The following is a 24,650-nucleotide window of genomic DNA, read 5'->3' as shown; positions in this document are numbered from 1 at the left end:
GATTCTCCAGACAAAAACGATACAGAAGGAGTGCTCAAAACATACAAGGTTTCAAAAAAACACAAGAGAATTGTTGTTTGCTGATTTTCCATCCCACAGAGGACCGCTTTGCATAATTGTTGCGGTTCTCAATGGCAAGAGAACATAGCCCAGCAAACATAATTACTAGCTCTTGGAAGGATGGAAACTAAACTGACCATGAACTAAACCTGCCGCACAACTAACAGTAGCCGGGTAGCGTAGCCTACGTTTTTTATCCCTAGACGCCCAGCGCCGGCCGGAGGACTAACTAATCCTGGCAGAGGAAAATATAGTCCTGGCTCACCTCTAGAGAAATTTCCCCGATAGGCAGACAGAGGCCCCCACATATATTGGCGGTGATTTTAGATGAAATGACAAACGTAGTATGAAAATAGATTTAGCAAAATTGAGGTCCGCTTACTAGATAGCAGGAAGACAGAAAGGGCACTTTCATGGTCAGCTGAAAACCCTATCAAAATACCATCCTGAAATTACTTTAAGACTCTAGTATTAACTCATAACATCAGAGTGGCAATTTCAGATCACAAGAGCTTTCCAGACACAGAAACGAAACTACAGCTGTGAACTGGAACAAAATGCAAAAACAAACGAGGACAAAAGTCCAACTTAGCTGGGAGTTGTCTAGCAGCAGGAACATGCACAGAAAGGCTTCTGATTACAATGTTGACCGGCATGGAAGTGACAGAGGAGCAAGGTTAAATAGCGACTCCCACATCCTGATGGAAACAGGTGAACAGAGGGGATGATGCACACCAGTTCAATTCCACCAGTGGCCACCGGGGGAGCCCAAAATCCAATTTCACAACAGTACCCCCCCTCAAGGAGGGGGCACCGAACCCTCACCAGAACCACCAGGGCGATCAGGATGAGCCCTATGAAAGGCACGGACCAGATCGGAGGCATGAACATCAGAGGCAGTCACCTAAGAATTATCCTCCTGACCGTATCCCTTCCATTTGACCAGATACTGGAGTTTCCGTCTGGAAACACGGGAGTCCAAGATTTTTTCCACAACGTACTCCAACTCGCCCTCAACCAACACCGGAGCAGGAGGCTCAACGGAAGGCACAACCGGTACCTCATACCTGCGCAACAATGACCGATGAAAAACATTATGAATAGAAAAAGATGCAGGGAGGTCCAAACGGAAGGACACAGGGTTAAGAATCTCCAATATCTTGTACGGGCCGATGAACCGAGGCTTAAACTTAGGAGAAGAAACCCTCATAGGGACAAAACGAGAAGACAACCACACCAAGTCCCCAACACAAAGCCGAGGACCAACCCGACGCCGGCGGTTGGCAAAAAGCTGAGTCTTCTCCTGGGACAACTTCAAATTGTCCACTACCTGCCCCCAAATCTGATGCAACCTCTCCACCACAGCATCCACTCCAGGACAATCCGAAGATTCCACCTGACCAGAAGAAAATCGAGGATGAAACCCCGAATTACAGAAAAAAGGAGACACCAAGGTGGCAGAGCTGGCCCGATTATTGAGGGCAAACTCCGCTAAAGGCAAAAAAGCAACCCAATCATCCTGATCTGCAGACACAAAACACCTCAAATATGTCTCCAAGGTCTGATTCGTCCGCTCGGTCTGGCCATTAGTCTGAGGATGGAAAGCAGACGAGAAAGACAAATCTATGCCCATCCTAGCACAGAATGCTCGCCAAAATCTAGACACGAATTGGGTTCCTCTGTCAGAAACGATATTCTCCGGAATACCATGCAAACGGACCACATTTTGAAAAAACAGAGGAACCAACTCGGAAGAAGAAGGCAACTTAGGCAGGGGAACCAAATGGACCATCTTAGAGAAACGGTCACACACCACCCAGATGACAGACATCTTCTGAGAAACAGGAAGATCCGAAATAAAATCCATCGAGATGTGCGTCCAGGGCCTCTTCGGGATAGGCAAGGGCAACAACAATCCACTAGCCCGAGAACAACAAGGCTTGGCCCGAGCACAAACGTCACAAGACTGCACAAAGCCTCGCACATCTCGAGACAGGGAAGGCCACCAGAAGGACCTTGCCACCAAATCCCTGGTACCAAAGATTCCAGGATGACCTGTCAACGCAGAAGAATGAACCTCAGAAATGACTTTACTGGTCCAATCATCAGGAACAAACAGTCTACCAGGTGGGCAACGATCAGGTCTATCCGCCTGAAACTCCTGCAAGGCCCGCCGCAGGTCTGGAGAAACGGCAGACAATATCACTCCATCCTTAAGGATACCTGTAGGTTCAGAGTTACCAGGGGAGTCAGGCTCAAAACTCCTAGAAAGAGCATCCGCCTTAACATTCTTAGAACCCGGCAGGTAGGACACCACAAAATTAAACCGAGAGAAAAACAACGACCAGCGCGCCTGTCTAGGATTCAGGCGTCTGGCGGACTCAAGATAAATTAGATTTTTGTGGTCAGTCAATACCACCACCTGATGTCTAGCCCCCTCAAGCCAATGACGCCACTCCTCAAAAGCCCACTTCATGGCCAAAAGCTCCCGATTCCCAACATCATAATTCCGCTCGGCGGGCGAAAATTTACGCGAGAAAAAGGCACAAGGTCTCATCACGGAACAATCGGAACTTCTCTGCGACAAAACTGCCCCAGCTCCGATTTCAGAAGCGTCGACCTCAACCTGAAAAGGAAGAGCAACATCAGGCTGACGCAACACAGGGGCGGAAGAAAAGCGGCGCTTAAGCTCCCGAAAGGCCTCCACAGCAGCAGGGGACCAATCAGCAACATCAGCACCCTTCTTAGTCAAATCAGTCAATGGTTTAACAACATCAGAAAAACCAGCAATAAATCGACGATAAAAGTTAGCAAAGCCCAAAAATTTCTGAAGACTCTTAAGAGAAGAGGGTTGCGTCCAATCACAAATAGCCTGAACCTTGACAGGATCCATCTCGATGGAAGAGGGGGAAAAAATATATCCCAAAAAGGAAATCTTTTGAACCCCAAAAACGCACTTAGAACCCTTCACACACAAGGAATTAGACCGCAAAACCTGAAAAACCCTCCTGACCTGCTGGACATGAGAGTCCCAGTCATCCGAAAAAATCAAAATATCATCCAGATACACAATCATAAATTTATCCAAATAATCACGGAAAATGTCATGCATAAAGGACTGAAAGACTGAAGGGGCATTTGAAAGACCAAAAGGCATCACCAAATACTCAAAGTGGCCCTCGGGCGTATTAAATGCGGTCTTCCACTCATCCCCCTGCTTAATTCGTACCAAATTATACGCCCCACGGAGATCTATCTTAGAGAACCACTTGGCCCCCTTTATGCGAGCAAACAAATCAGTCAGCAGTGGCAACGGATATTGATATTTGATATATAGTAATACACCAGCGCTCCCCACAAAGACACTGAGCTGCAAGAACCGAGACAGAGAGGGGCTTCAGCTGTCGATTAGTGAATAAAATCAATGTAAAAAAAATGGGTTCGCGCTATAGTGTACAACAACTAAGGATATGCACCTAATACTGTGCTTAGGTTGTGCATAGTGTGCCAGTAAAATAAATGCCAGAAAAAAGAGTGCTGCAAAGCCCAGCACAACACGGAGCCACCATGGACCAGATACCGATAGTTAAAATTGCAACCTGGTGAGCCTGGAGAAGCCTGTGAACGAATTATGCACTCACCGTTCTGTTGCAGCGGTCCGGTGTGCGGTAATGGCTGTAGGTCCAGTCGGAAAGTGGTGTCCGTCGGGCAGGTGTGCGGGCAAGCGGGCGGTGAAGCAGGGAGAGGCGAGCGCAGAGTAGCGTGCCTAGCGGGAGCTCCGTAGGGCCAGGGATCGCTCCGGCCGGTAGCGTCCCTGGATACGAGCGGGAACCAGTGGAGGGAGGAGCTCGCTGGCGCAGGGCTCAGCGCGTGACGTCACTGAGCTCAGGGAAAGTACGGGGTACCGCAGGGATCAACCGACGCGTTTCGAAGGAGTGGCGTCCTTCTTCCTCAGGGTTGCCGATTACCGAGGATGCCCCGATATTTAGCCCTCCAAGGTTGTCACTCAAAGTGCCCAGGCCCGCCCATTTGGCACACTGCTGGATACAAGTCGGATAGGAGTGCTGGCTATATAAGATTATGGGAAGCGTGGCCCACAAAGCAACCATGTGTTCAGTAGGATAGTGAATGTCATGGAAAACGTATAGGAACAACCTGACTCTTTTTACCTTTATGGTTCAGTTAGTGGGACGGTGCTGTCACAACAAATGGGTAAAGTTTAGTAAAAACACATCTTTAATATAAATTTAGTTAAAAATAGGAGATAAACAGTCATAAAGGGTAAACACTATCAATTTAATATATACTTAGAATAAAAAATGGGTAATACATAATTTTGTTGATGGGTACTAGTTAAAAACAGGTAAAAACAAAAAAAAACAAAAAAAAAATATAAAAACAAATGCATAGGATGAATAAAATTGGAGAGGGAAATAGTGGAGATATCTAGGCCAACCCTATTGAAAGTTTAGTTGATATCAATAAAAACCCATCAGAGACCAGGGCGATGGATCGGGTGATACTATACTTCACCCAGTGTACCGTGGCCCCAAGGAAAACAAGAAAAATGAAGGAAAAAAGCAGAAGAAGAAGGGAAGCTCGTGGCCTAAAAGGCAAATATTTCCAGTCCATGGTTAAGGCCTTTAGGTGCAAGACTGTTTAGGGAGAAGATCCATTGAGATTCGGCCCTGGACATGGCTTTAATTACGTTGCCCCCTCTTAAATTTTGTTTCACTTTTTGAATTCCCCAAAATGTAATGCCCCTGGTAGATTTGCCATGTCTCTCTTTGAAGTGCCGAGAAAGAGGGTGGCCCATGAAGCCTTTTTGAATGTTAGTAAAATGTTCCTTTATCCTGACCATCATGGGCCTTTTGGTGCGACCAACGTAGAGTTTTCTGCACGGACATTCAATAGCATATATGACTCTTGAGGTAGCGCACGTGATGTGGTCTCTGATGGTGTATTCATTCCTGTCATCCGAATCTGTAAAGGTGGAACGGCACGTTTTGTGGAAGGATGTGTGCCGGCACCCATAACAAAATCCGCATGGTGTGAAGCCTATCTTGCTGCCGGTGGGATCTTCCGTAATGTATCTGTGCTTGGAGACTTGTTTTGTGGTGGGAGCTATAATACTGCCCAGAGATTTGGCCTTCTTAAATATAAATCTTGGTGAAGGTGGCAGGAATTCGCCTATAGTTTTGTCCCCTTGAAGTATAGTCCAGTGTTTGTGGATGATGGACTTAAATTTGGTGTGCCCAGCGTGGAATTGCGTGATGAACGGTAACTGATGGATCTGATCCTGAATATTTATTGGCTGGTTGGTGGATTTCACTCTGTGGAGTAAAGACTCCCTGGGTGTCTCCATGATGGCGTTCTTGGCCCGTTCCAGTAATCCACTGGGGTAACCCTTATCTAAAAATTGTTGGGTAAGGACAGCGGAGTCCTTCTTAAAGTCTTCCAAGGTGGTGCAATTCCGCCTTAATCTTGTGTACTGGCCCTTAGGGATGTTTGTAAGCCAAACTGGAAGGTGGCAGCTTGTCATACCGATGAAACTATTGGAGTCCACCTTCTTGCGGTAACATTTGGTCAATATCTGGTTGTTCTCTACATAAATATTAAGGTCCAGAAAGTTTATACTTGTCACGCTGATTGTGGATGTGAACTCCAACCCAAAGATATTGTTGTTTAGACCAGATATGAAGGAATCCAGCTCAGCCTTGGGACCATTCCAAACAAAGAACACGTCGTCGATGAAACGACGCCAGAGAACCAAACCTGTACGGAGGTTGCCAGCTGGAAAAATGCAGGACTCCTCCCACTTGGCCACAAAGAGATTGGCGTACGCGGGGGCAAACCGTGTGCCCATAGCGGTGCCACAGGTTTGCAGGAAGAAGTCACCTTCATACCAAAAATAGTTGTGCTGTAAGATGAATTGAATGCACTCCTCAATAAAGGTGACCTGGGTATTCGGATACGTACCCAGGGTTTGAAGGTACTGCCCTGCAATTTGGCATCCCATTTTTTGATCGATTACTGTATAGAGTGATTTTATATCCAGGGTGCCGAGAAAGTAGTGAGATTCCCATTTGACTTTTTCCAGGATACGGAGGATATGGCACGTATCTTTGAGGTAGGCCGGTATGAGTTGCATGCACTTTTGTAAGTGCATGTCCACATATCGGGACAGATTTGCTGTAAGGCTGTTGATCCCCGAGATAATCGGCCTACCTGGAGGGCATGTGTCATTTTTGTGCATTTTGGGGATATGGTAGAAGATGGCCAGACTTGGATCTTTATTGAGAACAAAGCCTAATTCCTTCTTGTTTAATATACCCAGAGATTGGCCTTTTATACACAGAGATTTAAGTTTATTAATAAACTGCGGTGTGGGGTCACTTCTAAGTTTCCTGTAGGTGGTGGTGTCGCTGAGCAGACGGATAGATTCCTCATGGTACATTATTTGATCCATGATCACGATACCTCCTCCCTTGTCTGCAGGGCGGATAGTAATGTTGTTATTGTTCTGTATGTCTTTGATCGCTTTTTTCTCAGCATTGGTCAGATTGCAGGGAACAAACCTGGATTTCACTCTTTGTAATTTCCTGATGTCATTTGTGACCAGTTTGTCAAAAGTTAGAAATGCCTCAGAATGTTCATGTATGGGGTTAAAGGAAGAGGGATTAGCCAGTGTGGTATGGATATACGTATCCGGATTAGGGGTAGTATTTCCTGTGGATAATTTATCTTTTTTGAGAAAAAAATTTTTTATAGCTAGGTTCCTTAAGTATTTCTTCATACTTATGTAGAGCGAAAATGGTTTCCCGACGGAAGTAGGTGCATATTTCAACCCTTTCTGTAAAAGGGATGTTTCATTATTGGTCAATTTGTATGAACTTAAATTAAATATTTTTTGGGGGTTCTTTTTACTAAACTTTACCCATTTGTTGTGACAGCACCGTCCCACTAACTGAACCATAAAGGTAAAAAGAGTCAGGTTGTTCCTATACGTTTTCCATGACATTCACTATCCTACTGAACACATGGTTGCTTTGTGGGCCACGCTTCCCATAATCTTATATAGCCAGCACTCCTATCCGACTTGTATCCAGCAGTGTGCCAAATGGGCGGGCCTGGGCACTTTGAGTGACAACCTTGGAGGGCTAAATATCGGGGCATCCTCGGTAATCGGCAACCCTGAGGAAGAAGGACGCCACTCCTTCGAAACGCGTCGGTTGATCCCTGCGGTACCCCGTACTTTCCCTGAGCTCAGTGACGTCACGCGCTGAGCCCTGCGCCAGCGAGCTCCTCCCTCCACTGGTTCCCGCTCGTATCCAGGGACGCTACCGGCCGGAGCGATCCCTGGCCCTACGGAGCTCCCGCTAGGCACGCTACTCTGCGCTCGCCTCTCCCTGCTTCACCGCCCGCTTGCCCGCACACCTGCCCGACGGACACCACTTTCCGACTGGACCTACAGCCATTACCGCACACCGGACCGCTGCAACAGAACGGTGAGTGCATAATTCGTTCACAGGCTTCTCCAGGCTCACCAGGTTGCAATTTTAACTATCGGTATCTGGTCCATGGTGGCTCCGTGTTGTGCTGGGCTTTGCAGCACTCTTTTTTCTGGCATTTATTTTACTGGCACACTATGCACAACCTAAGCACAGTATTAGGTGCATATCCTTAGTTGTTGTACACTATAGCGCGAACCCATTTGTTTTTACATGGATATTGATATTTAACCGTGATTTTATTCAAAAGCCGATAATCAATACACGGTCTCAAAGAGCCATCTTTCTTAGCCACAAAGAAAAAACCGGCTCCTAAGGGAGATGACGAAGGACGAATATGTCCCTTTTCCAAGGACTCCTTTATATATTCTCGCATAGCAGCATGTTCAGGCACAGACAGATTAAATAAACGACCCTTAGGGTATTTACTACCCGGAATCAAATCTATGGCACAATCGCACTCCCGGTGCGGAGGTAATGAACCAAGCTTAGGTTCTTCAAAAACGTCACGATATTCAGTCAAGAATTCAGGAATCTCAGAGGGAATAGATGATGAAATGGAAACCACAGGTACGTCCCCATGCGTCCCCTTACATCCCCAGCTTAACACAGACATAGCTTTCCAGTCAAGGACTGGGTTATGAGATTGCAGCCATGGCAATCCAAGCACCAACACATCATGTAGGTTATACAGCACAAGAAAGCGAATAATCTCCTGATGATCCGGATTAATCCACATAGTTACTTGTGTCCAGTATTGTGGTTTATTACTAGCCAATGGGGTGGAGTCAATCCCCTTCAGGGGTATAGGAGTTTCAAGAGGCTCCAAATCATACCCACAGCGTTTGGCAAAGGACCAATCCATAAGACTCAAAGCGGCGCCAGAGTCGACATAGGCATCAGCAGTAATAGATGATAAAGAACAAATCAGGGTCACAGATAGAATAAACTTAGACTGTAAAGTGCCAATTGAAACAGACTTATCAAGCTTCTTAGTACGCTTAGAGCATGCTGATATAACATGAGTTGAATCACCGCAATAGAAGCACAACCCATTTTTTCGTCTTAAATTCTGCCGTTCACTTCTGGACAGAATTCTATCACATTGCATATTCTCTGGCGTCTTCTCAGTAGACACCGCCAAATGGTGCACAGGTTTGCGCTCCCGCAGACGCCTATCGATCTGGATAGCCATTGTCATGGACTCATTCAGACCCGCAGGCACAGGGAACCCCACCATAACATCCTTAATGGCATCAGAGAGACCCTCTCTGAAATTCGCCGCCAGGGCGCACTCATTCCACTGAGTAAGCACAGCCCATTTACGGAATTTCTGGCAGTATATTTCAGCTTCGTCTTGCCCCTGAGATAGGGACATCAAGGCCTTTTCTGCCTGAAGCTCTAACTGAGGTTCCTCATAAAGCAACCCCAAGGCCAGAAAAAACGCATCCACATTAAGCAACGCAGGATCCCCTGGAGCCAATGCAAAAGCCCAATCCTGAGGGTCGCCCCGGAGCAAGGAAATCACAATCCTGACCTGCTGAGCAGGATCTCCAGCAGAGCGAGATTTCAGGGACAAAAACAACTTGCAATTATTTTTGAAATTTTGAAAGCAAGATCTATTCCCCGAGAAAAATTCAGGCAAAGGAATTCTAGGTTCAGATATAGGAACATGAACAACAAAATCTTGTAAATTTTGAACTTTCGTGGTGAGATTATTCAAACCTGCAGCTAAACTCTGAATATCCATTTTAAACAGGTGAACACAGAGCCATTCCAGGATTAGAAGGAGAGAGAGAGAGAGAAAGGCTGCAATATAGGCAGACTTGCAAGAGATTCTATTACAAGCACACTCAAAACTGAAGGGAAGGGAAAAAAAAAAAAAAAATCTTCAGCAGACTTCTCTTTTCTCTCCTTTCTCTGTCAATTAATTTAACCCTTTCCGGCCGGTCAAACTGTTGCGGTTCTCAATGGCAAGAGAACATAGCCCAGCAAACATAATTACTAGCTCTTGGAAGGATGGAAACTAAACTGACCATGAACTAAACCTGACGCACAACTAACAGTAGCCGGGTAGCGTAGCCTACGTTTTTTATCCCTAGACGCCCAGCGCCGGCCGGAGGACTAACTAATCCTGGCAGAGGAAAATATAGTCCTGGCTCACCTCTAGAGAAATTTCCCCGATAGGCAGACAGAGGCCCCCACATATATTGGCGGTGATTTTAGATGAAATGACAAACGTAGTATGAAAATAGATTTAGCAAAATTGAGGTCCGCTTACTAGATAGCAGGAAGACAGAAAGGGCACTTTCATGGTCAGCTGAAAACCCTATCAAAATACCATCCTGAAATTACTTTAAGACTCTAGTATTAACTCATAACATCAGAGTGGCAATTTCAGATCACAAGAGCTTTCCAGACACAGAAACGAAACTACAGCTGTGAACTGGAACAAAATGCAAAAACAAACGAGGACAAAAGTCCAACTGAGCTGGGAGTTGTCTAGCAGCAGGAACATGCACAGAAAGGCTTCTGATTACAATGTTGACCGGCATGGAAGTGACAGAGGAGCAAGGTTAAATAGCGACTCCCACATCCTGATGGAAACAGGTGAACAGAGGGGATGATGCACACCAGTTCAATTCCACCAGTGGCCACCGGGGGAGCCCAAAATCCAATTTCACAACACATAATATAGTAGTTTTACTTTCAGGTATGTTGAACATTTGGACCCTGGATCATAAGGTTTTACACATCAGTCTTGCAGGGTTAGCTAGAGTAAGGGCTCATGCAGATGTCCGTACAAAGTGGTCGGAGAATGGACCAATCCAAGCGTGACAGCTTCATATATATCTATAAAATTGGGATGCTCGGTCGGAAGAGTGGTGGCAAGTCCGTGAATTGTGGTCTGTACTCGAACCAATTTGCACCGAAGTCTGAATGAGCCCTAAAGTGTGCAAAAGAGCTAAGAGACTTGCTCCTCTCAGTGTATTCAGGGAAGATTAATTAGCTGTTATGTGCCATCATTAAAAATGTACTCCTAGTGCTGAAGTACATTTCTGTCATAATTTGTGCCATTTTGGAGTAGAGTATGATGAATTTGTAGTCCTCTCACAGACACTCCTCTCTCTGTTAAGTTCCACTATGCATTTTATAAAGTTGGTGGAGCTGGTGTAAAAGTATAAATGTTGTTACATTTTTGTGTAAAACAGTCGTTTTGAACAAAATTTCAGCATTTGAGAGTTTTACATCTGAATTCTGGCTCAAACCGATGAATCAGGGAGATAGCGTTATATTATCAAATATGGGACCAAACTACTGTGAACACTTTATTATACTATATTTAATATTATATGGCACTTTACTGTGTGGTTGAAGCATTGATTGATAAACACTTTGTTTTGCCCACCATATTCTAATTATCTACTATTAAATAAATTTGGTGACATTGAGTAAGTTTAACCATATAAGGCCTCCATATAGAGTAGAAAAAAAGTCAACTGAATAGGCTGATTATCACCAGGATCATCTGAAAATCTCTATGTGTATGGGGGCCACCTTAATTTCTCCTGATAGATAAGTGGAAAAGGGATTGATCTACTTGAATTTCAAAGACTGATCTTTGCATTCTTACAGTAAGCAAGTCACATCTAGAGCTATCTGGCAGAAGGCAATTGCCCTTTCCTCACTGAAAATACATAATCACTTGACAGAGTTGAGAGTGTATATATTAAGGGAATCAAGAAACCTAGGCATTGGCCAAACATGCATTCGGGAGACCGTTATTTAAGTTCCATGGTCATTTACACTTAGTTTTCATAGCTCATAGTCAGCATACCCATTTATGACTAGAGATGAGTGGATTGTTTCGCACAGCCCTGACCAACTTCATGGATAAGAGCTGCACCAATTTTCTGAACATGTGGTCCTCCATTGAAGCATTCAATTAGTTGGCCTGGCATAACATGATCTGTGAGGTGTGCAAGGCACAGTTGATGCTTGACCAGTCTGGCTAATCATAAGCCAAGTCTAGGATCCCAAAGAGTAACGGAATTTGTATAGCTCCTGTCCATATTCAAAGACCACTGACCTGGACCGTGGATCAGAGAAGTGATCTGCTCATCGCTAATGAAGACCCTTTTTTTCTCCATAACCTCTAATAGAAATGGATTAAAGAGTGTGTGATGGAATGTTGAGGAATAACTGATGCCCACTTAGTTTAAGAGAACCCTTTAGATGTTTGTTAGCAGACTTGACTAATATGTTTACACGTTCCATTAGAGAACCTGCACTGATATGTCTGAGAGATAATAAATATATTGCAATATAAATATTTTTGTTATTCGCCATTTGTGATCCAATAGAATAGACATAAGTCATGTTATGTCCTATACACCATAAGTAATTATGAACTCTGTACACAATCGTATAAATGCTCTTAGAGCCTATTCTAAATTCAAACATTCAAACATTATACTATTTAATTAGATGAAAAAGCCAATATGTTAGTAACTGTATATAAAATTTTACGGTGGTAATTTTGTAAATTACATACAAGAAGAAAAAATATGAAACAAAGAGTACCTTAAAACATTCATCAGTCCACTGCTGCTTCTGCACAAAGAAAGCATTGATATAATTACAAACACAGTAAAATTGCTATCTACGATAATACTGCACACTGTAATAATCAGATTATAATCAGAGAAAGAAAAAGTATAAAAATAGAAATTGTACAATTCAAATCTCCGTAATTCAAAAATGTTCTTAGGTATAAAAAAAAAAGGTTTATCTATCATCTTTTCCTTATGATTAGGGCATATAAAATACATTCAAATGTTTATGCTTTTAAATAAAAAATAGCTATATAGAAGAGAAATACATTAACTAGGGTGTAGATGGTTGAATGCCATCTGTACGGAAATGTTGAAAACATTTGTTCCTTTTGATAAAAATGCAAATGCAGAGAGGTTGTTGTATCAACATATAACAGCCTATGTCTGCCACGGTGAATTATCACAGCTGGAATTAAATTGTCTCTTAACAGCTGCTAGTAGCGGACTTTTCATCAATGCTCGATTCAAATGTAGGAAGAAATTCTACAGAATGAAACATTATGTTATCTTTACAGATGGGGTTCTGTGTTCATTATCACAAATAAATGGCGGGCCCCATGCCAAACATTATTCGATTATCTAAGCGAGTCTTGATGGTCATAGGAAAGATGGAAAGAGTGACTGGAATTCTAATTTTGAAATAGTCCTATTGATCAGCACATCTACTGTATTCGGCTTGAATGAGGACATTAACATATTACAAGAATTTCCAGAAAAAAATAAAAAAATATTGCCATATGTGATAGCCAAAAAAATATAATTCAGACATAAAACTGAGTGCACAATAAAGCTAGTTAGAAGAGTCATCAGCACTTTTTAGGTTGAAGGGGTTATTCGCATCTATTAAATAAAAAACAGCTCAGCATGATGTTAAAAAAAAGTATATACTGACCATGCAATCGCCCACTACTCTTCTAGCACTGCTCAGGTCCCAAGTCTCTAAAATTCCTCTTCTGGAGAGGATAGCATATGCACATTGCACCACTCACTGTTGGGGTGTCCAGCATTTCGTAAAACAAGAACACAGTCTACAGGGCAGTGACTGGCTACAGCTGGAAGAGGGAGCACAGAGAGCCACGCAGTGCTATGAGAGGAGCACCAGGAATTTATTTTACTCAATTATACAGCACCATTAATTCTACAGAGCTTTACAGACATTTTCATCACGGTTTCCATTGGGGCTCACAATCTATATTCCCTATCAATATGTTTTTGGAGTATGGGAGGAAACCAGAGTACCTGGAGGACCACTGAGCTTCCCTCGTACCTGGAGAACCACTGAGCTTCCGGAGTACCTGGAGAACCACTGAGCTACCCGAGAACCTGGAAAACCACTGAGCTACCGAATTGGTAGAGGAGTGCTTATCAGGGGAGATTCATAATGCTAAATATGACATAAAATGGTGTGGACTCCCTAGAAAGTGGGCTAAATGTACCATCGTTCACCAAAATTTTGATGAAAATTTCTAACACAAAATAAGCCAACTAAAAAGTTGGGCTAACATACTTTACAGGGTTTAAGGGATGCGACAAGTTTATTGAACATCACGACAAACATTGATAAATCTGAAACATTTTAATACTGTCTAGTTTAATTTTGCACTGCCTAAAAAAAGACACTTGATAAATTTGCTGCATTATTTTTACAATTTTACACAAAGCTGGGCTGTTTTTTTTTTCCATGACTGGCTAATTTTTCCAAAAGACAGAATCTATAGTGACTTGACAGACCGTTATATTTATGATGCTTCCACTAATAATAGTAGTAACTCCTGATAAAAACCCAGACAAATATTCCGCATGACAAAAAATGTCTTGAGACTAGAGATGAGTGAATTCAGATACAGCAATTCATGCAAATTTAATAGCAAACTTCAATGTGAAGCAAGCTTATTTGATGAAATTGAATGTTCATTGTTATGCTCTTGGGTCTCTTGGAAAACCTAAACGTAGGGTGTAAAAAAGGAAAAAAAAATAATGCTCACCTCACAACTCCCTCTATCCCTACAGACCACCTCCACTCCTATGTTCCTTTTCTTTTTTCTCCTTCCCCCGTCGCTCACATCCTCTTTGGGCCTCGTTACTTCAGGTGAGGACTTCTGGCACAACTAGTTCTCTGATGACAAGTTGCATAGGAAGGTCAAGAGCGTAGTCATGCCAGAAATCCCTATTTGGAGTTAAGAGGCTAAAGAGGATGTATACAATGGTAAAATGGGAAAAGACATGTAGAGGACTGGATGATGGGTTGCAGGACAGTTGGGATCGGTGAGATGAATATTTTTTTCAATAGTTTGCTTTCCTATCTGTAGTTCAGCAATACGGCGGCCACATCTAGCCCCAAATTACATCAAACATATTCTGGAAAATACATTTTTTGTCAAATTCAAGGATAATTCATTTCCACTTCCATTTTGCTTAATTGGTTCAAGTGAATTACAAAAAACGTACTCTCGAAATACAAATTTTCATAAAACTTGAGAACGTAATTCCACTTGAACCAATCTGCTCATCTCTAGTTGAGACCATTGAATTTTCTTAAAAATCCATATGTGTTGTATATATTTGCCAAAATACCTGCCCCTCTCTACATGCTTGATTTTCCATTAGGCATGTGTCTCCTGCATTGCCATGCTACAGGCGTAACTGCCTTATGGCCAGCTAAATTGAGTGGTAATGTAGAACTGTCAGGTTATTTTCTTTCTCATTAAAGTCTTTATTTTGTGCTTCATGAAACACATTCAGATGCAGAGTTTCAATCTTATTTATCCCCTGTCTGCTAAATTATCTAAGCAAACAGATGTATATGAGATGAGATAAAAGTACACCTACCTCATTTGCAGCAAGAAATGCATTATTGGCTTCTGCCATATTCATGTAGTTGTTATTATTTCCGAACTGAAAAAGAATAAGGCAAAGAAGATTGGTTTGCTTAGGAAATCTGGAGTTTGATATACTTCAGCTCATAATGATCCAAACAAGCAATAACGCACATTTCTATTCAGCCATCACATTTTGGAAGATAGATGTTGTTTCTCAGAAAACACAAATCTGAAAGCATGCAGGGAGCAAGTCATCCTACATTAGAAATGTAATTACCATGTTCCACTCCAATAGAGTTATTCACATTTATGGATAACACACTTTAGCTCATTATATATCTTACTAGACTGTGGCCCGATTCTAATGCATCGGGTATTCTAGAATATGCATGTCGCCGTAGTATATGGACAATGATGATTCCAGAATTCGCAGCAGACTGTGCCCGTCGCTGATTGGTTGAGGCAACCTTTATGACATCATCGTCGCCATGGCAACCATTATGACATCTACGTTGGCGGCCTCGACCAATCAGAGACGCAGGATTTCCATTATGACATCATCGTCACCATGCTGTGCCCGTCGCTGATTGGTCGAGGCCCAGGCGGCCTCGACCAATCAGAGACGCGAGATTTCCAGGACAGACAGACAGACAGACAGACAGAAAAACCCTTAGACAATTATATATATAAAAGAGAGTCGCATTTAGAGCAAACTGCATTCATATTCCCACAGTAGTGTTCATGAATTGTACTTTCATTGTCTGTTACATAATGTGCAAGTTGTTGAATATTGTCCTGGTCGTGCCTTAGTTGGTAGAGCATTCGTTTTTTATGAATTTGGCGATCATGTTGTTCCTGTCGTCCAACAGATTGTTGTGGTGTCTCCGGTTGGCGACGGTGTCTGTGAGATTCTGCATCCTAGGCTTGTCTGGTGGCAGTTTGTTGTGGTGTCTCCTGTTGGCAACGTTGTCTGTGAGATTCCACATCCTGGGCTTGTCTGGCGGCAGTTTGTTGTGGTGTCTCCTGTTGGCGACGTTGTCTGTGAAATTCCACATCCTGGGCTTGTCTGGCGGCAGTTTGTTGTGTTGTCTCCTGTTCACAACGTTGTCTGTGAGATTCCACATCCTGGGCTTGTCTGGCGGCAGTTTGTTGTGGTGTCTCCTGTTGGCGACGTTGTCTGTGAAATTCCACATCCTGGGCTTGTCCGGCGTCAGTTTGTTGTGGTGTCTCCTGTTGGCGACGTTGTCTGTGAGATTCCACATCCTGGGCTTGTCTGGCGTCAGTTTGTTGTGATGTCTCCTGTTCCCGATGTTGTCGTTTTCTTGCTGCTGCTGCTCCTTTTCTGTCATCCTCATTGGCGTATTTTCATTTACGACCCATTCTAAGATAGAAACACAGGGAGATGCCGCCCATACAGGGAGACGCAGGCACGCACCCTATACAATGGCAGCACTTGACAGCAGTGGAGGACAATGATGATTCCAGAATTCGCGGCAGACTGTGCCCATCGCTGATTGGTCGAGGCAACCTTTATGACATCATCGTCGCCATGGCAACCATTATGACTAGGGTTGAGCGACTTTTATTTTTATAGGATCGGGTCGGGTTTCACGAAACCCGACTTTCTCAAAAGTCGGGTCGAGTGAAATCGGCCGATCCTATAAAAAAGTCGGGGTCGGGGTCGGCCGAAACGCGAAACCCAATGCAGTGCAATGGGATACTATGGTTCCCAGGGTCTGAAGGAGAGGAAACTCCTTCAGGCCCTGGGATCCATATTTACGTGTAAAATAAAGAATTAAAATACAAAAAATTGATATACTCACCCTCTGACGCACCCTGGTAGTAACCGGCATCTTCCGTTCCTAAAAATGGCGCTTGAAAGACCTTTCGAATGCTTCACGGCTTGTGATTGGTCGCGGCGGCCCACGTGACTGCTGAGCGACCAATCACAAGCCGGTGACATAATTCTCAGGTCCTGTTCTGGTTCTCAGGTACATGAGAATTACTTCACGGCTTGTGATTGGTCGCTGAGCGGTCACGTGGGCCGCCGCGACCAATCACAAAGCCGTGACGTCATTGGAAGGTCCTTCACGCATTCATTCTTAAGAAGGAAGGCTGCCAGAAAGAAGCAGGGCGCGTACGAGGGTGAGTATATACCTAATAGGAATATACTCACCCTCGGCTTCTTTCCGGCAGCCGCGACCAATCACAAGCCGTGAAGCATTCGAAAGGTCTTTCAAGCGCCATTTTTAGGAACGGAAGATGCCGGTTACCAGCGGCGATGTCCAGGCTGCGTCAGAGAGGTGAGCATATCAATATTTTTTATTTTAATTCTTTATTTTACACTTAAATGTGGATTCTGATACCGATTTCCGATATCACAAACATATCGGAACTCGGTATCGGAATCCCGATACCAGATTCAGAAGATCGCCAACCTCATGGCCGACCCCACACAGGGGTCGGGTTTCATGAAACCCGACTTTGCCAAAAGTCGGCGACTTCTGAAAATGGCCGACCCGTTTCGCTCAACCCTAATTATGACATCTACGTCGATACTGTGCCCGTCGCTGATTGGTCGAGGTGAATTCACGGCAGACTGTGCCCATCGCTGATTGGTCGAGGCAACCTTTATGACATCATCGTCGCCATGCTGTGCCCGTCGGCGGCCTCGACCAATCAGATTTCCAGGACAGACAGACAGACAGACAGACAGAAAAACCCTTAGACAATTATATATAGATGATATATATATATATATATTTATTTTATTTTTATTTTTTTTTCACATGTGTAAGCATTTTTTGTGTTGCATGAGGTACACAAACAATCGACATCAATGGTCTTCAACCTAAACACCAAGTATGAGAGTCCATAAGAAAATAGGGAATTGTAAACGTAGTTAATACCTTGTACTCGCCTCAGTGTTTTTCTATGGTTATATGGATTAGGGTTTGTGGATTAGAGTTTGTCAACGACTGACCAAACTTTGTCCAAGTAATATTTTAAAATTACAAAATAACCATTACTTAGTAATACGCCAGCCATGCCATTGGTATCATCCGGTCTAAAACATGTAGCTGCTGTAGCCACTCTCAAATCAGTCATGTATTGTAGAGAGAACATTTCAACACTGTAAACAAAGAGGACTGGAGAGGAAAAGGTGCTGGAGCAGAAGAGGCTTCTACAGATAAGTAATGCTTACAAAGCAATTTTTGACCGATCCTAGACAACTTGTTTAAGTTGGTCTTAGACATAATTGGCTGTCAGAAAACCGGAATCTTTAATTTAAGGCGTTTTCCGGTGTAAACAAGCTATCACTTATTCACAGGAGAAGTGATAACTTGTTAATAATTGTGAGTCTTACCACTGGGACCTGAACCTATTGGCAGAACTTGGTGTAAGAGAAGTATCGGCGGTAGAGTCCAGGCGTTGCCAACAAGGTTGCATGTATTGCATGAATAAGTTTGTTAAAAGCCACGCATTTTGAAGTTGGGTTAATTCCTTCCTCAGGCATCTATTTATTGGCAGAATGGATGGGTCCTGCACATGTTCTACAATTTCCTATTCCTTATATGGCTGCCGAGCACTACACACTGCAATTTTTCGGTAGCTCTAAAAAGAATTATCAGAGCATCAGGAGGGCATCAAACATACCGCTCCATATTTTAACTTAAAACAAAAAGTTCCAAAATCAAATAATTTGTGTATCGTTGCACCTCCCAGTGGTGGGACATCTACTGATCAGGAAGATATTACCAATCCTATGGATAAGTCAAAACCTGTTTTCACAGGACAACCTCTTAATCTCAACCAATAACACGTATGTTGGCTTAGACCATATTATTTTTATAAATGATGGAAGTTTATTGTCTCTTCCTATCTCAGGGAAAGTCAGATAAGTTGAAATTCAACCTGACCAATCTATTGCTCATCAGCGAGGGTAAAGAAGTAAAATTATGGAGGAAGAAGATTATTGTATGAACCGGAAGCATACCTAGATCTCTATGCATTTATCTTGAGCATGTACAGTAATTGGCCGTAAAATGCTATCTGCATAAAATTATGCTTAATTTTTCACATTTTAAACCAGACAATTCTGTACAAGTAATTATTTCAGAAGCCAATGCAAAATATCTTCAGGGACTAAGGGGTTCTAATCCTTTTCATAAGGACTATTCAGACATCTGTTTTTCTAAGAACGTGATGTAGCTGTAGTTTTAATGGATAGGAAATGTGCCTATTATAATCTTTAGAGCTGTTTACAAGTGGTTTTGTTGCAGTCCGTGTGTAACATATCCATTTTCTACTGAAATCGGAGATGAAAAGTATCAATACAAGTGTATTTGTCCTTGAAAATCACTGACAACACATGGTTGACATCCGTGTCCTTTCCATGATTAATACTGTAAAGAATAGAGGAATTATGCAATTTATTAAGTTATTTATCCATATGTGAAAATTACTGATGATGGAAACTGACCAAATACTGATGACTCGTATCCAAAATACTGATGACACACTATTTTTTTTTTGCATATGTGAACAAACACGGATATCTAAAAGATCTCTAAATAAGAGTAAGTGTTAGGGGTCGAGTTCCCGCCTCTGCACACTGGGAATTTCGGGCCATCTCCGCTGCAGTCTCCCATTCTTCTCCTGCCGCAGTGGAGCCTGCTCAGTGGAGATGTTGGTCCCAGAGTCTCACTCAATCTGACTCTGTACAAAGAGTTACTGCTGCCTTTCCTGCTTCTGCCATTGAAGTCAGTGCTGGGCAGCAGCGAGCAGACGCTTCTGGGACTAAGTCCTGCTTTTCTCGTTCTGAGCATGCCCAGAGTAAGATCTCTCAGTGGAGATCAAGGGTCACATGATCAGATGCTGCAGCTAAGGCCATTGGTCCTTCAGGAAGGTCCTGTAGGTGCTCACGCTCTGTGGCAGCCTCTCATTGGTCCTTCTAGGAAGGTCCTGTACGTGCTGCAACTATTTAAGGCTCGCATGGCCGCACGGCCATGCGCTAGTATTGTTCTTTGTTATGTGCTTTGCGCCATTGTGGTCACGTGAGAGTGTGTTCAGGGACCCGGCTGAAATAAGCCCCTAGAATGCTGGCACCTCCGGCGAGGAGTTTTGTGTGCATGCGTGACCACTGACTGCTCTCTGTTTGGGCAGTTAGCCTGTGCCTTTGTGAAGTCTAACAGGGCACACTGCTTTGCTTTCACAGCTATTCGGTGCATTAACTGAGTTAGTCCATACCGCCATATAGTGCCGCCATTTGCTAGCAGCAGGTACTCCTGCACGGTGGACCACGGGCTGCGAACGCACCAATATCAATAAAAACATCTCTATTCACTTGGTGCGTTCCGCTAGCCTTAACAGTAAGGCCACGTGTGGTTTCGTTATTAAATATAATAATTAATATATAAATTATAAAGGAATTTTCAATATGTTCATGATTACAGATAATTCAAATTTGGTTTAACAAATGTTGACACTTTTCTTTATTATAGGTTATTTGAAATAAATAAATACCAAGTTGTGTTTCTATTAAAAATGGATAAAATATATTCTAGATAATCACTGTTCTAATAAGAAACATCTGATATTATGATTTGAAGTCTTCATTAGATGGAATCAAACCAATTAGATGTGATGTTGATAGCTGCAATAATTAAAATAATGATGTCGGTAATTAGTTGACTGACAACAGACATCTGCGATCACTGATAGGAAAATGGCAAGCGACTACATAAGACCTATGAAACAAAAGAAAGTCACCTGCTATCTGGCAGAAATCATTTCCAGACTGCATAATGAAACATAATTGGAGCTGTATAAGAGTAGGTAACATTTTTATTTTTTCCAAATGCATATTCAATAAATCCATTGTAGGGGATGAGCAAATGTCAACAAACATAATAAATGTGTGCATGGTCATAAAATACATTAGATTTTATTACTTGGCCATTTTCCTTAACTGGGCAAAAAGCCTTTATAATTACTAAATAAACCACCCAAACCCTTTGTATTTGGACAAATAGGTCCTCAAAGTCTAAGAGATGAACTCAAGAAATAAAATGTGTCAGCTTGTAGTAACGAGCCAGTTACTCACTCACGCATAAGATGGAGTGACTTGAAAAAAGAAAGTACCCTTCCATCTCTTAACACAAAAAAGCATAGATATGTAAAAGTAAATATATCATACATAAGACAATCCAATGGACCGATCACTTGATGCCTACCATGCATCATGGTCATCGGTACTCATTGACCTGTGTAAACTTGCTAGAAGATTCGCATCAACTGACTTATAATAGCTAAGAGGTAACGTTTCTCCTTGTGGAGAGTGACATACCGGCACTGGCATGCCAAGGTAAGGAGACTTATTCATCAAGCAATGTTCCTCTGGGAAATTTAATATGCAAATTACAGGTGGCACTATGGAGTTCAAGCCCTCTTCCTCTCTGAAGAGTCAATTTATATATTATAATAGTTAAACACTTGTTAACAGCCTGAGATTGACTTGTATGAATGCTCCTAATAAGAAACCTAGCATATTGAAAATGTATCTGAGCTGAAGGAAGGATCTTCTAAAGCAGGAGAGATGATCAGACATGCATTTTTTGTGAGAAACTTTGCAATAAAACTTGCATTTCAATTATTGAAATATTTGATGTTTACATACATATAAGTCCAGGGGGTGGCCCTATTCAATGATCGAGTGTCTTTCATATACGACTGTGCCTGCAGAGAGACCTGTCAATCACTGGTATAACCACCCCCTGGACTCATACTTGCAAACATTAAGGGATTTCAATGAACAAATTACAAGTTATAAAGAATATTTCCCACAATCCTATATAACATTCTGTCCAGTTCTACTTTTCTAGATCAACAGTCTGAAATGTGGATGGCAGGTAAACATAACGTTCATTTAAGGTCAAGAGGATACGAGAAAGGCCACCACTCCTGACCCACATTTCACCAGCAATGCTCCTCTTGGTTTTAGTTTTTCAGTTTTTTTTATTGAACTTCTTATCTCTTTGATTCCTTGCACCTCCCATTACTCTGGTGTAGAGTGTTGAAGATTTACGAACTATCGCGGTTGTATTTTTATGTGCTCTGAAATTAAACATATTAGGAATTATGTGATTAAGTTATTGTATCTCCTACTGGAAATGTATACCATTTTCTTACAGATGATCTTCCAATCTTCTATGTATTATTTTATTTTAATTTTTTTTATTTTATGCATTAATAAATACATGTGTATTGGCTTTCTATTGGTCTTGCATGTACTTTGTATTTGATATCCAATATTGCTTTGTGTAGTGGGACAGTTTTTGTTGGGGATTTAAAATCAGTATAGGCAGAGACTAAAATTACCGTATTTTTCTGACCATAAGACGCACTTTTTTTCCTCCAAATTTGGGAGGAAAGTGTGGGTGCGTCTTATGGTAGGGATGTAGCATGTGGGGAGGGGGGCAGCAGCGAGTGGGATCGCATTGTTATCCCACTTCAGGAAGCAGAAAAATGTCCCCGCTGACCGGAATCAGCGCTGGGGAAACCACCGATGATTAAGTGGTCCCGATGATTAAGTGCAGTGAATATTCATTAGCTGCTTCCCCGCCCACCTATCAGCTGAGCGGTGAACCAGGAGCAGCAAATGAATACTGCACTTAAGCAGGGACATGCATGGTTTCCTCAGCGCTGGATTCCTGCAGCAGCTGGGGAGATCTGTGTGTCCGAGGGAGGAGGAGGCAGCAGCAGCCAGGGGAGAGGAGATCGCTGCATACCTGCCTGCCAGGGCTGGACGCTGAGAGCTGTGCACAAGGAGGACCTGTGTGATGTCAGAAGTGGGCGGGCTGGAGCATCACATGGCAGCTCAGAGCCCTCCCTCTTCTTGTCATCATCACAGGTCATTCAGCCTCCCCACTAGAATCTGCAGGCTTCCTCTTATAACCTGTGCTGTGCTGTGGAGAGGCAACAAGTGGGAGGGCTCTGTGTGTGCAGCCATGGGATGCTTTTACCTCACCATAGTGGCTGCCACAATTAAGAGGTTAGTCTTTACAAAACACAATAAAGCACTCTGCCACTCCTTTGGTGAACTATAACTCCCAGCATGTCATAGGATCTTCAGGACATGCTGGGCGTTATAGTTCTCCCATGGGATTTTAAAGCAGCACTCCAGTGTTATTTTGCAGTGCTGGAGTGATGCTTTCAATATAAGCCCTGTGCCCCCATTCTTATACTCACCCTCCAGCATTTTCATATAGTACTTCACAGACACCACACTGGTCCCGCAGCTTCCAACATAATAACATACTATTATGTATAATAACACCACATATAATAGACTGTTATTTATGTTATTAAATATTTTACCACTTTTTTTGCTTCAAATATTTTTTTCCCTATTTTCCACCGGTGCGTCTTATAGTCCGAAAAATACGGTAAGTAAAACATTTATTACTAGTGGAGGCAGTGAAGAGAACAAAAGCAAAAACAAAGACAAAAATCTGTTTTTACAGCATTTTGCCTGTAAGAATTATAACTTCCTCTTGAATATCATTATTTCAGATAATAACAAACATGTTCAACAGACTTCATGATACAAAAAGTTCTTGAAAATGTTATTGATAGTTTGTAGAATCAGACAAGAATCCTGGATTAGGCGGAAACCTAAGATGCATACATACAGAGAGTAGCGCAGTGTAAGACGGCCAACATGCTTGCGATCATTGAATAGGCTATTTACACAGGCTAACTTATGCTCAGTGAGGCTGGTTTCACACTTGCATAGGGCAGAGCTGCGGAGGGCTGCGTACTTCCTCCGTTATGCAATGAGTAACCTGTAATAGATTGTTCAGAGTGCAAGGCCACCATTCTTCTCAGCAGAGTGAGTCCTGTGCAGGTGGAAGAAGGGTCCATTAGGACTGGGCTCCAGCACCAAAGGATAAATGATAAAACATCAATTTTAATGTGCAATTAAGACATGGTTAAAAAAAGATAAAAAAGATTAAGGATCCATAAGCTTACTGATATCTGGTTAGCAACCCTTATTTACAGCTATGAAGGGTCCTCATGGACCTATCTTGCATATCTGACCTGGATACCAACCTGATGTGTTCGTACACTCCTTGCACCAGACCTTGACCAAGCATGGTCTACCAGGGTTTCTACATCACTACAAGTGGTTTTCACACGGACTTGCCCTATATGGAAGGTTGAGCTGATGACCATTTTTTCCTTCTTTTGTGCAGCTTAAAAGAAAATTTTGCCCAGTGAATGAGCGTCTTTCTAGTGGGGTAGTTTACCATGCATGCTTACTGTGAAGCAAGCATTCCTAGGAAAGCTTGTTCACAATAGAACTTTGAGACTCGACAATTACATCTCCTTTCAAAAAGTGTCTATGTTCAATCCTTACGACCCAAATCTTAAGCATTCAAAGCCTTCAACCTAAGACTGAAACACTAATTATTGTAATCTAAAGCATTCAAGCTTTAGCCATTCAATTTAGTTTCTGGCACAATTGGGGTCCTTAAAAATACATATCTTCAACAAGTCAATATGATTAGGGTCAATGAAGCTCCGTAACAGTGGTTAGGGATTTGGCACCATTAGCCAGCTAAGTTTTCATCTATGATTTG

General features: G+C 42.6%; 1 protein-coding gene and 1 long non-coding RNA gene across 3 annotated transcripts in view; both read right to left on the bottom strand.

The window, feature by feature from the left end:
* The window catches only part of LOC143809713 (uncharacterized), a 484,828-nt gene that overhangs the window by 164,778 nt on the left and 295,400 nt on the right, over positions 1-24,650 (bottom strand). The window lies entirely within an intron of this gene.
* The window catches only part of TOX3 (TOX high mobility group box family member 3), a 200,006-nt gene that overhangs the window by 63,047 nt on the left and 112,309 nt on the right, over positions 1-24,650 (bottom strand). Inside the window, exons 1-3 of one of the 2 annotated variants that reach the window (XM_077288210.1) lie at positions 15,284-15,341; positions 15,017-15,082; positions 12,156-12,185 (exon numbers count right to left, since the gene is read on the bottom strand). In XM_077288210.1, the coding sequence (XP_077144325.1) occupies positions 12,156-12,185; positions 15,017-15,082; positions 15,284-15,286 (99 nt within the window). In that variant the 5' untranslated portion in view covers positions 15,287-15,341. Of the gene's footprint in view, positions 1-12,155; positions 12,186-15,016; positions 15,083-15,283; positions 15,342-24,650 lie in introns of those variants that run through there. The other variant, XM_077288209.1, reaches the window with a different exon arrangement.

Source organism: Ranitomeya variabilis, chromosome 2 (genome assembly GCF_051348905.1).
Source record: "Ranitomeya variabilis isolate aRanVar5 chromosome 2, aRanVar5.hap1, whole genome shotgun sequence".
Lineage (NCBI taxonomy): Eukaryota > Metazoa > Chordata > Amphibia > Anura > Dendrobatidae > Ranitomeya > Ranitomeya variabilis.
Note: the sequence above shows the minus strand (reverse complement) of the source record. Positions and strands in the feature narration are given on the sequence as shown.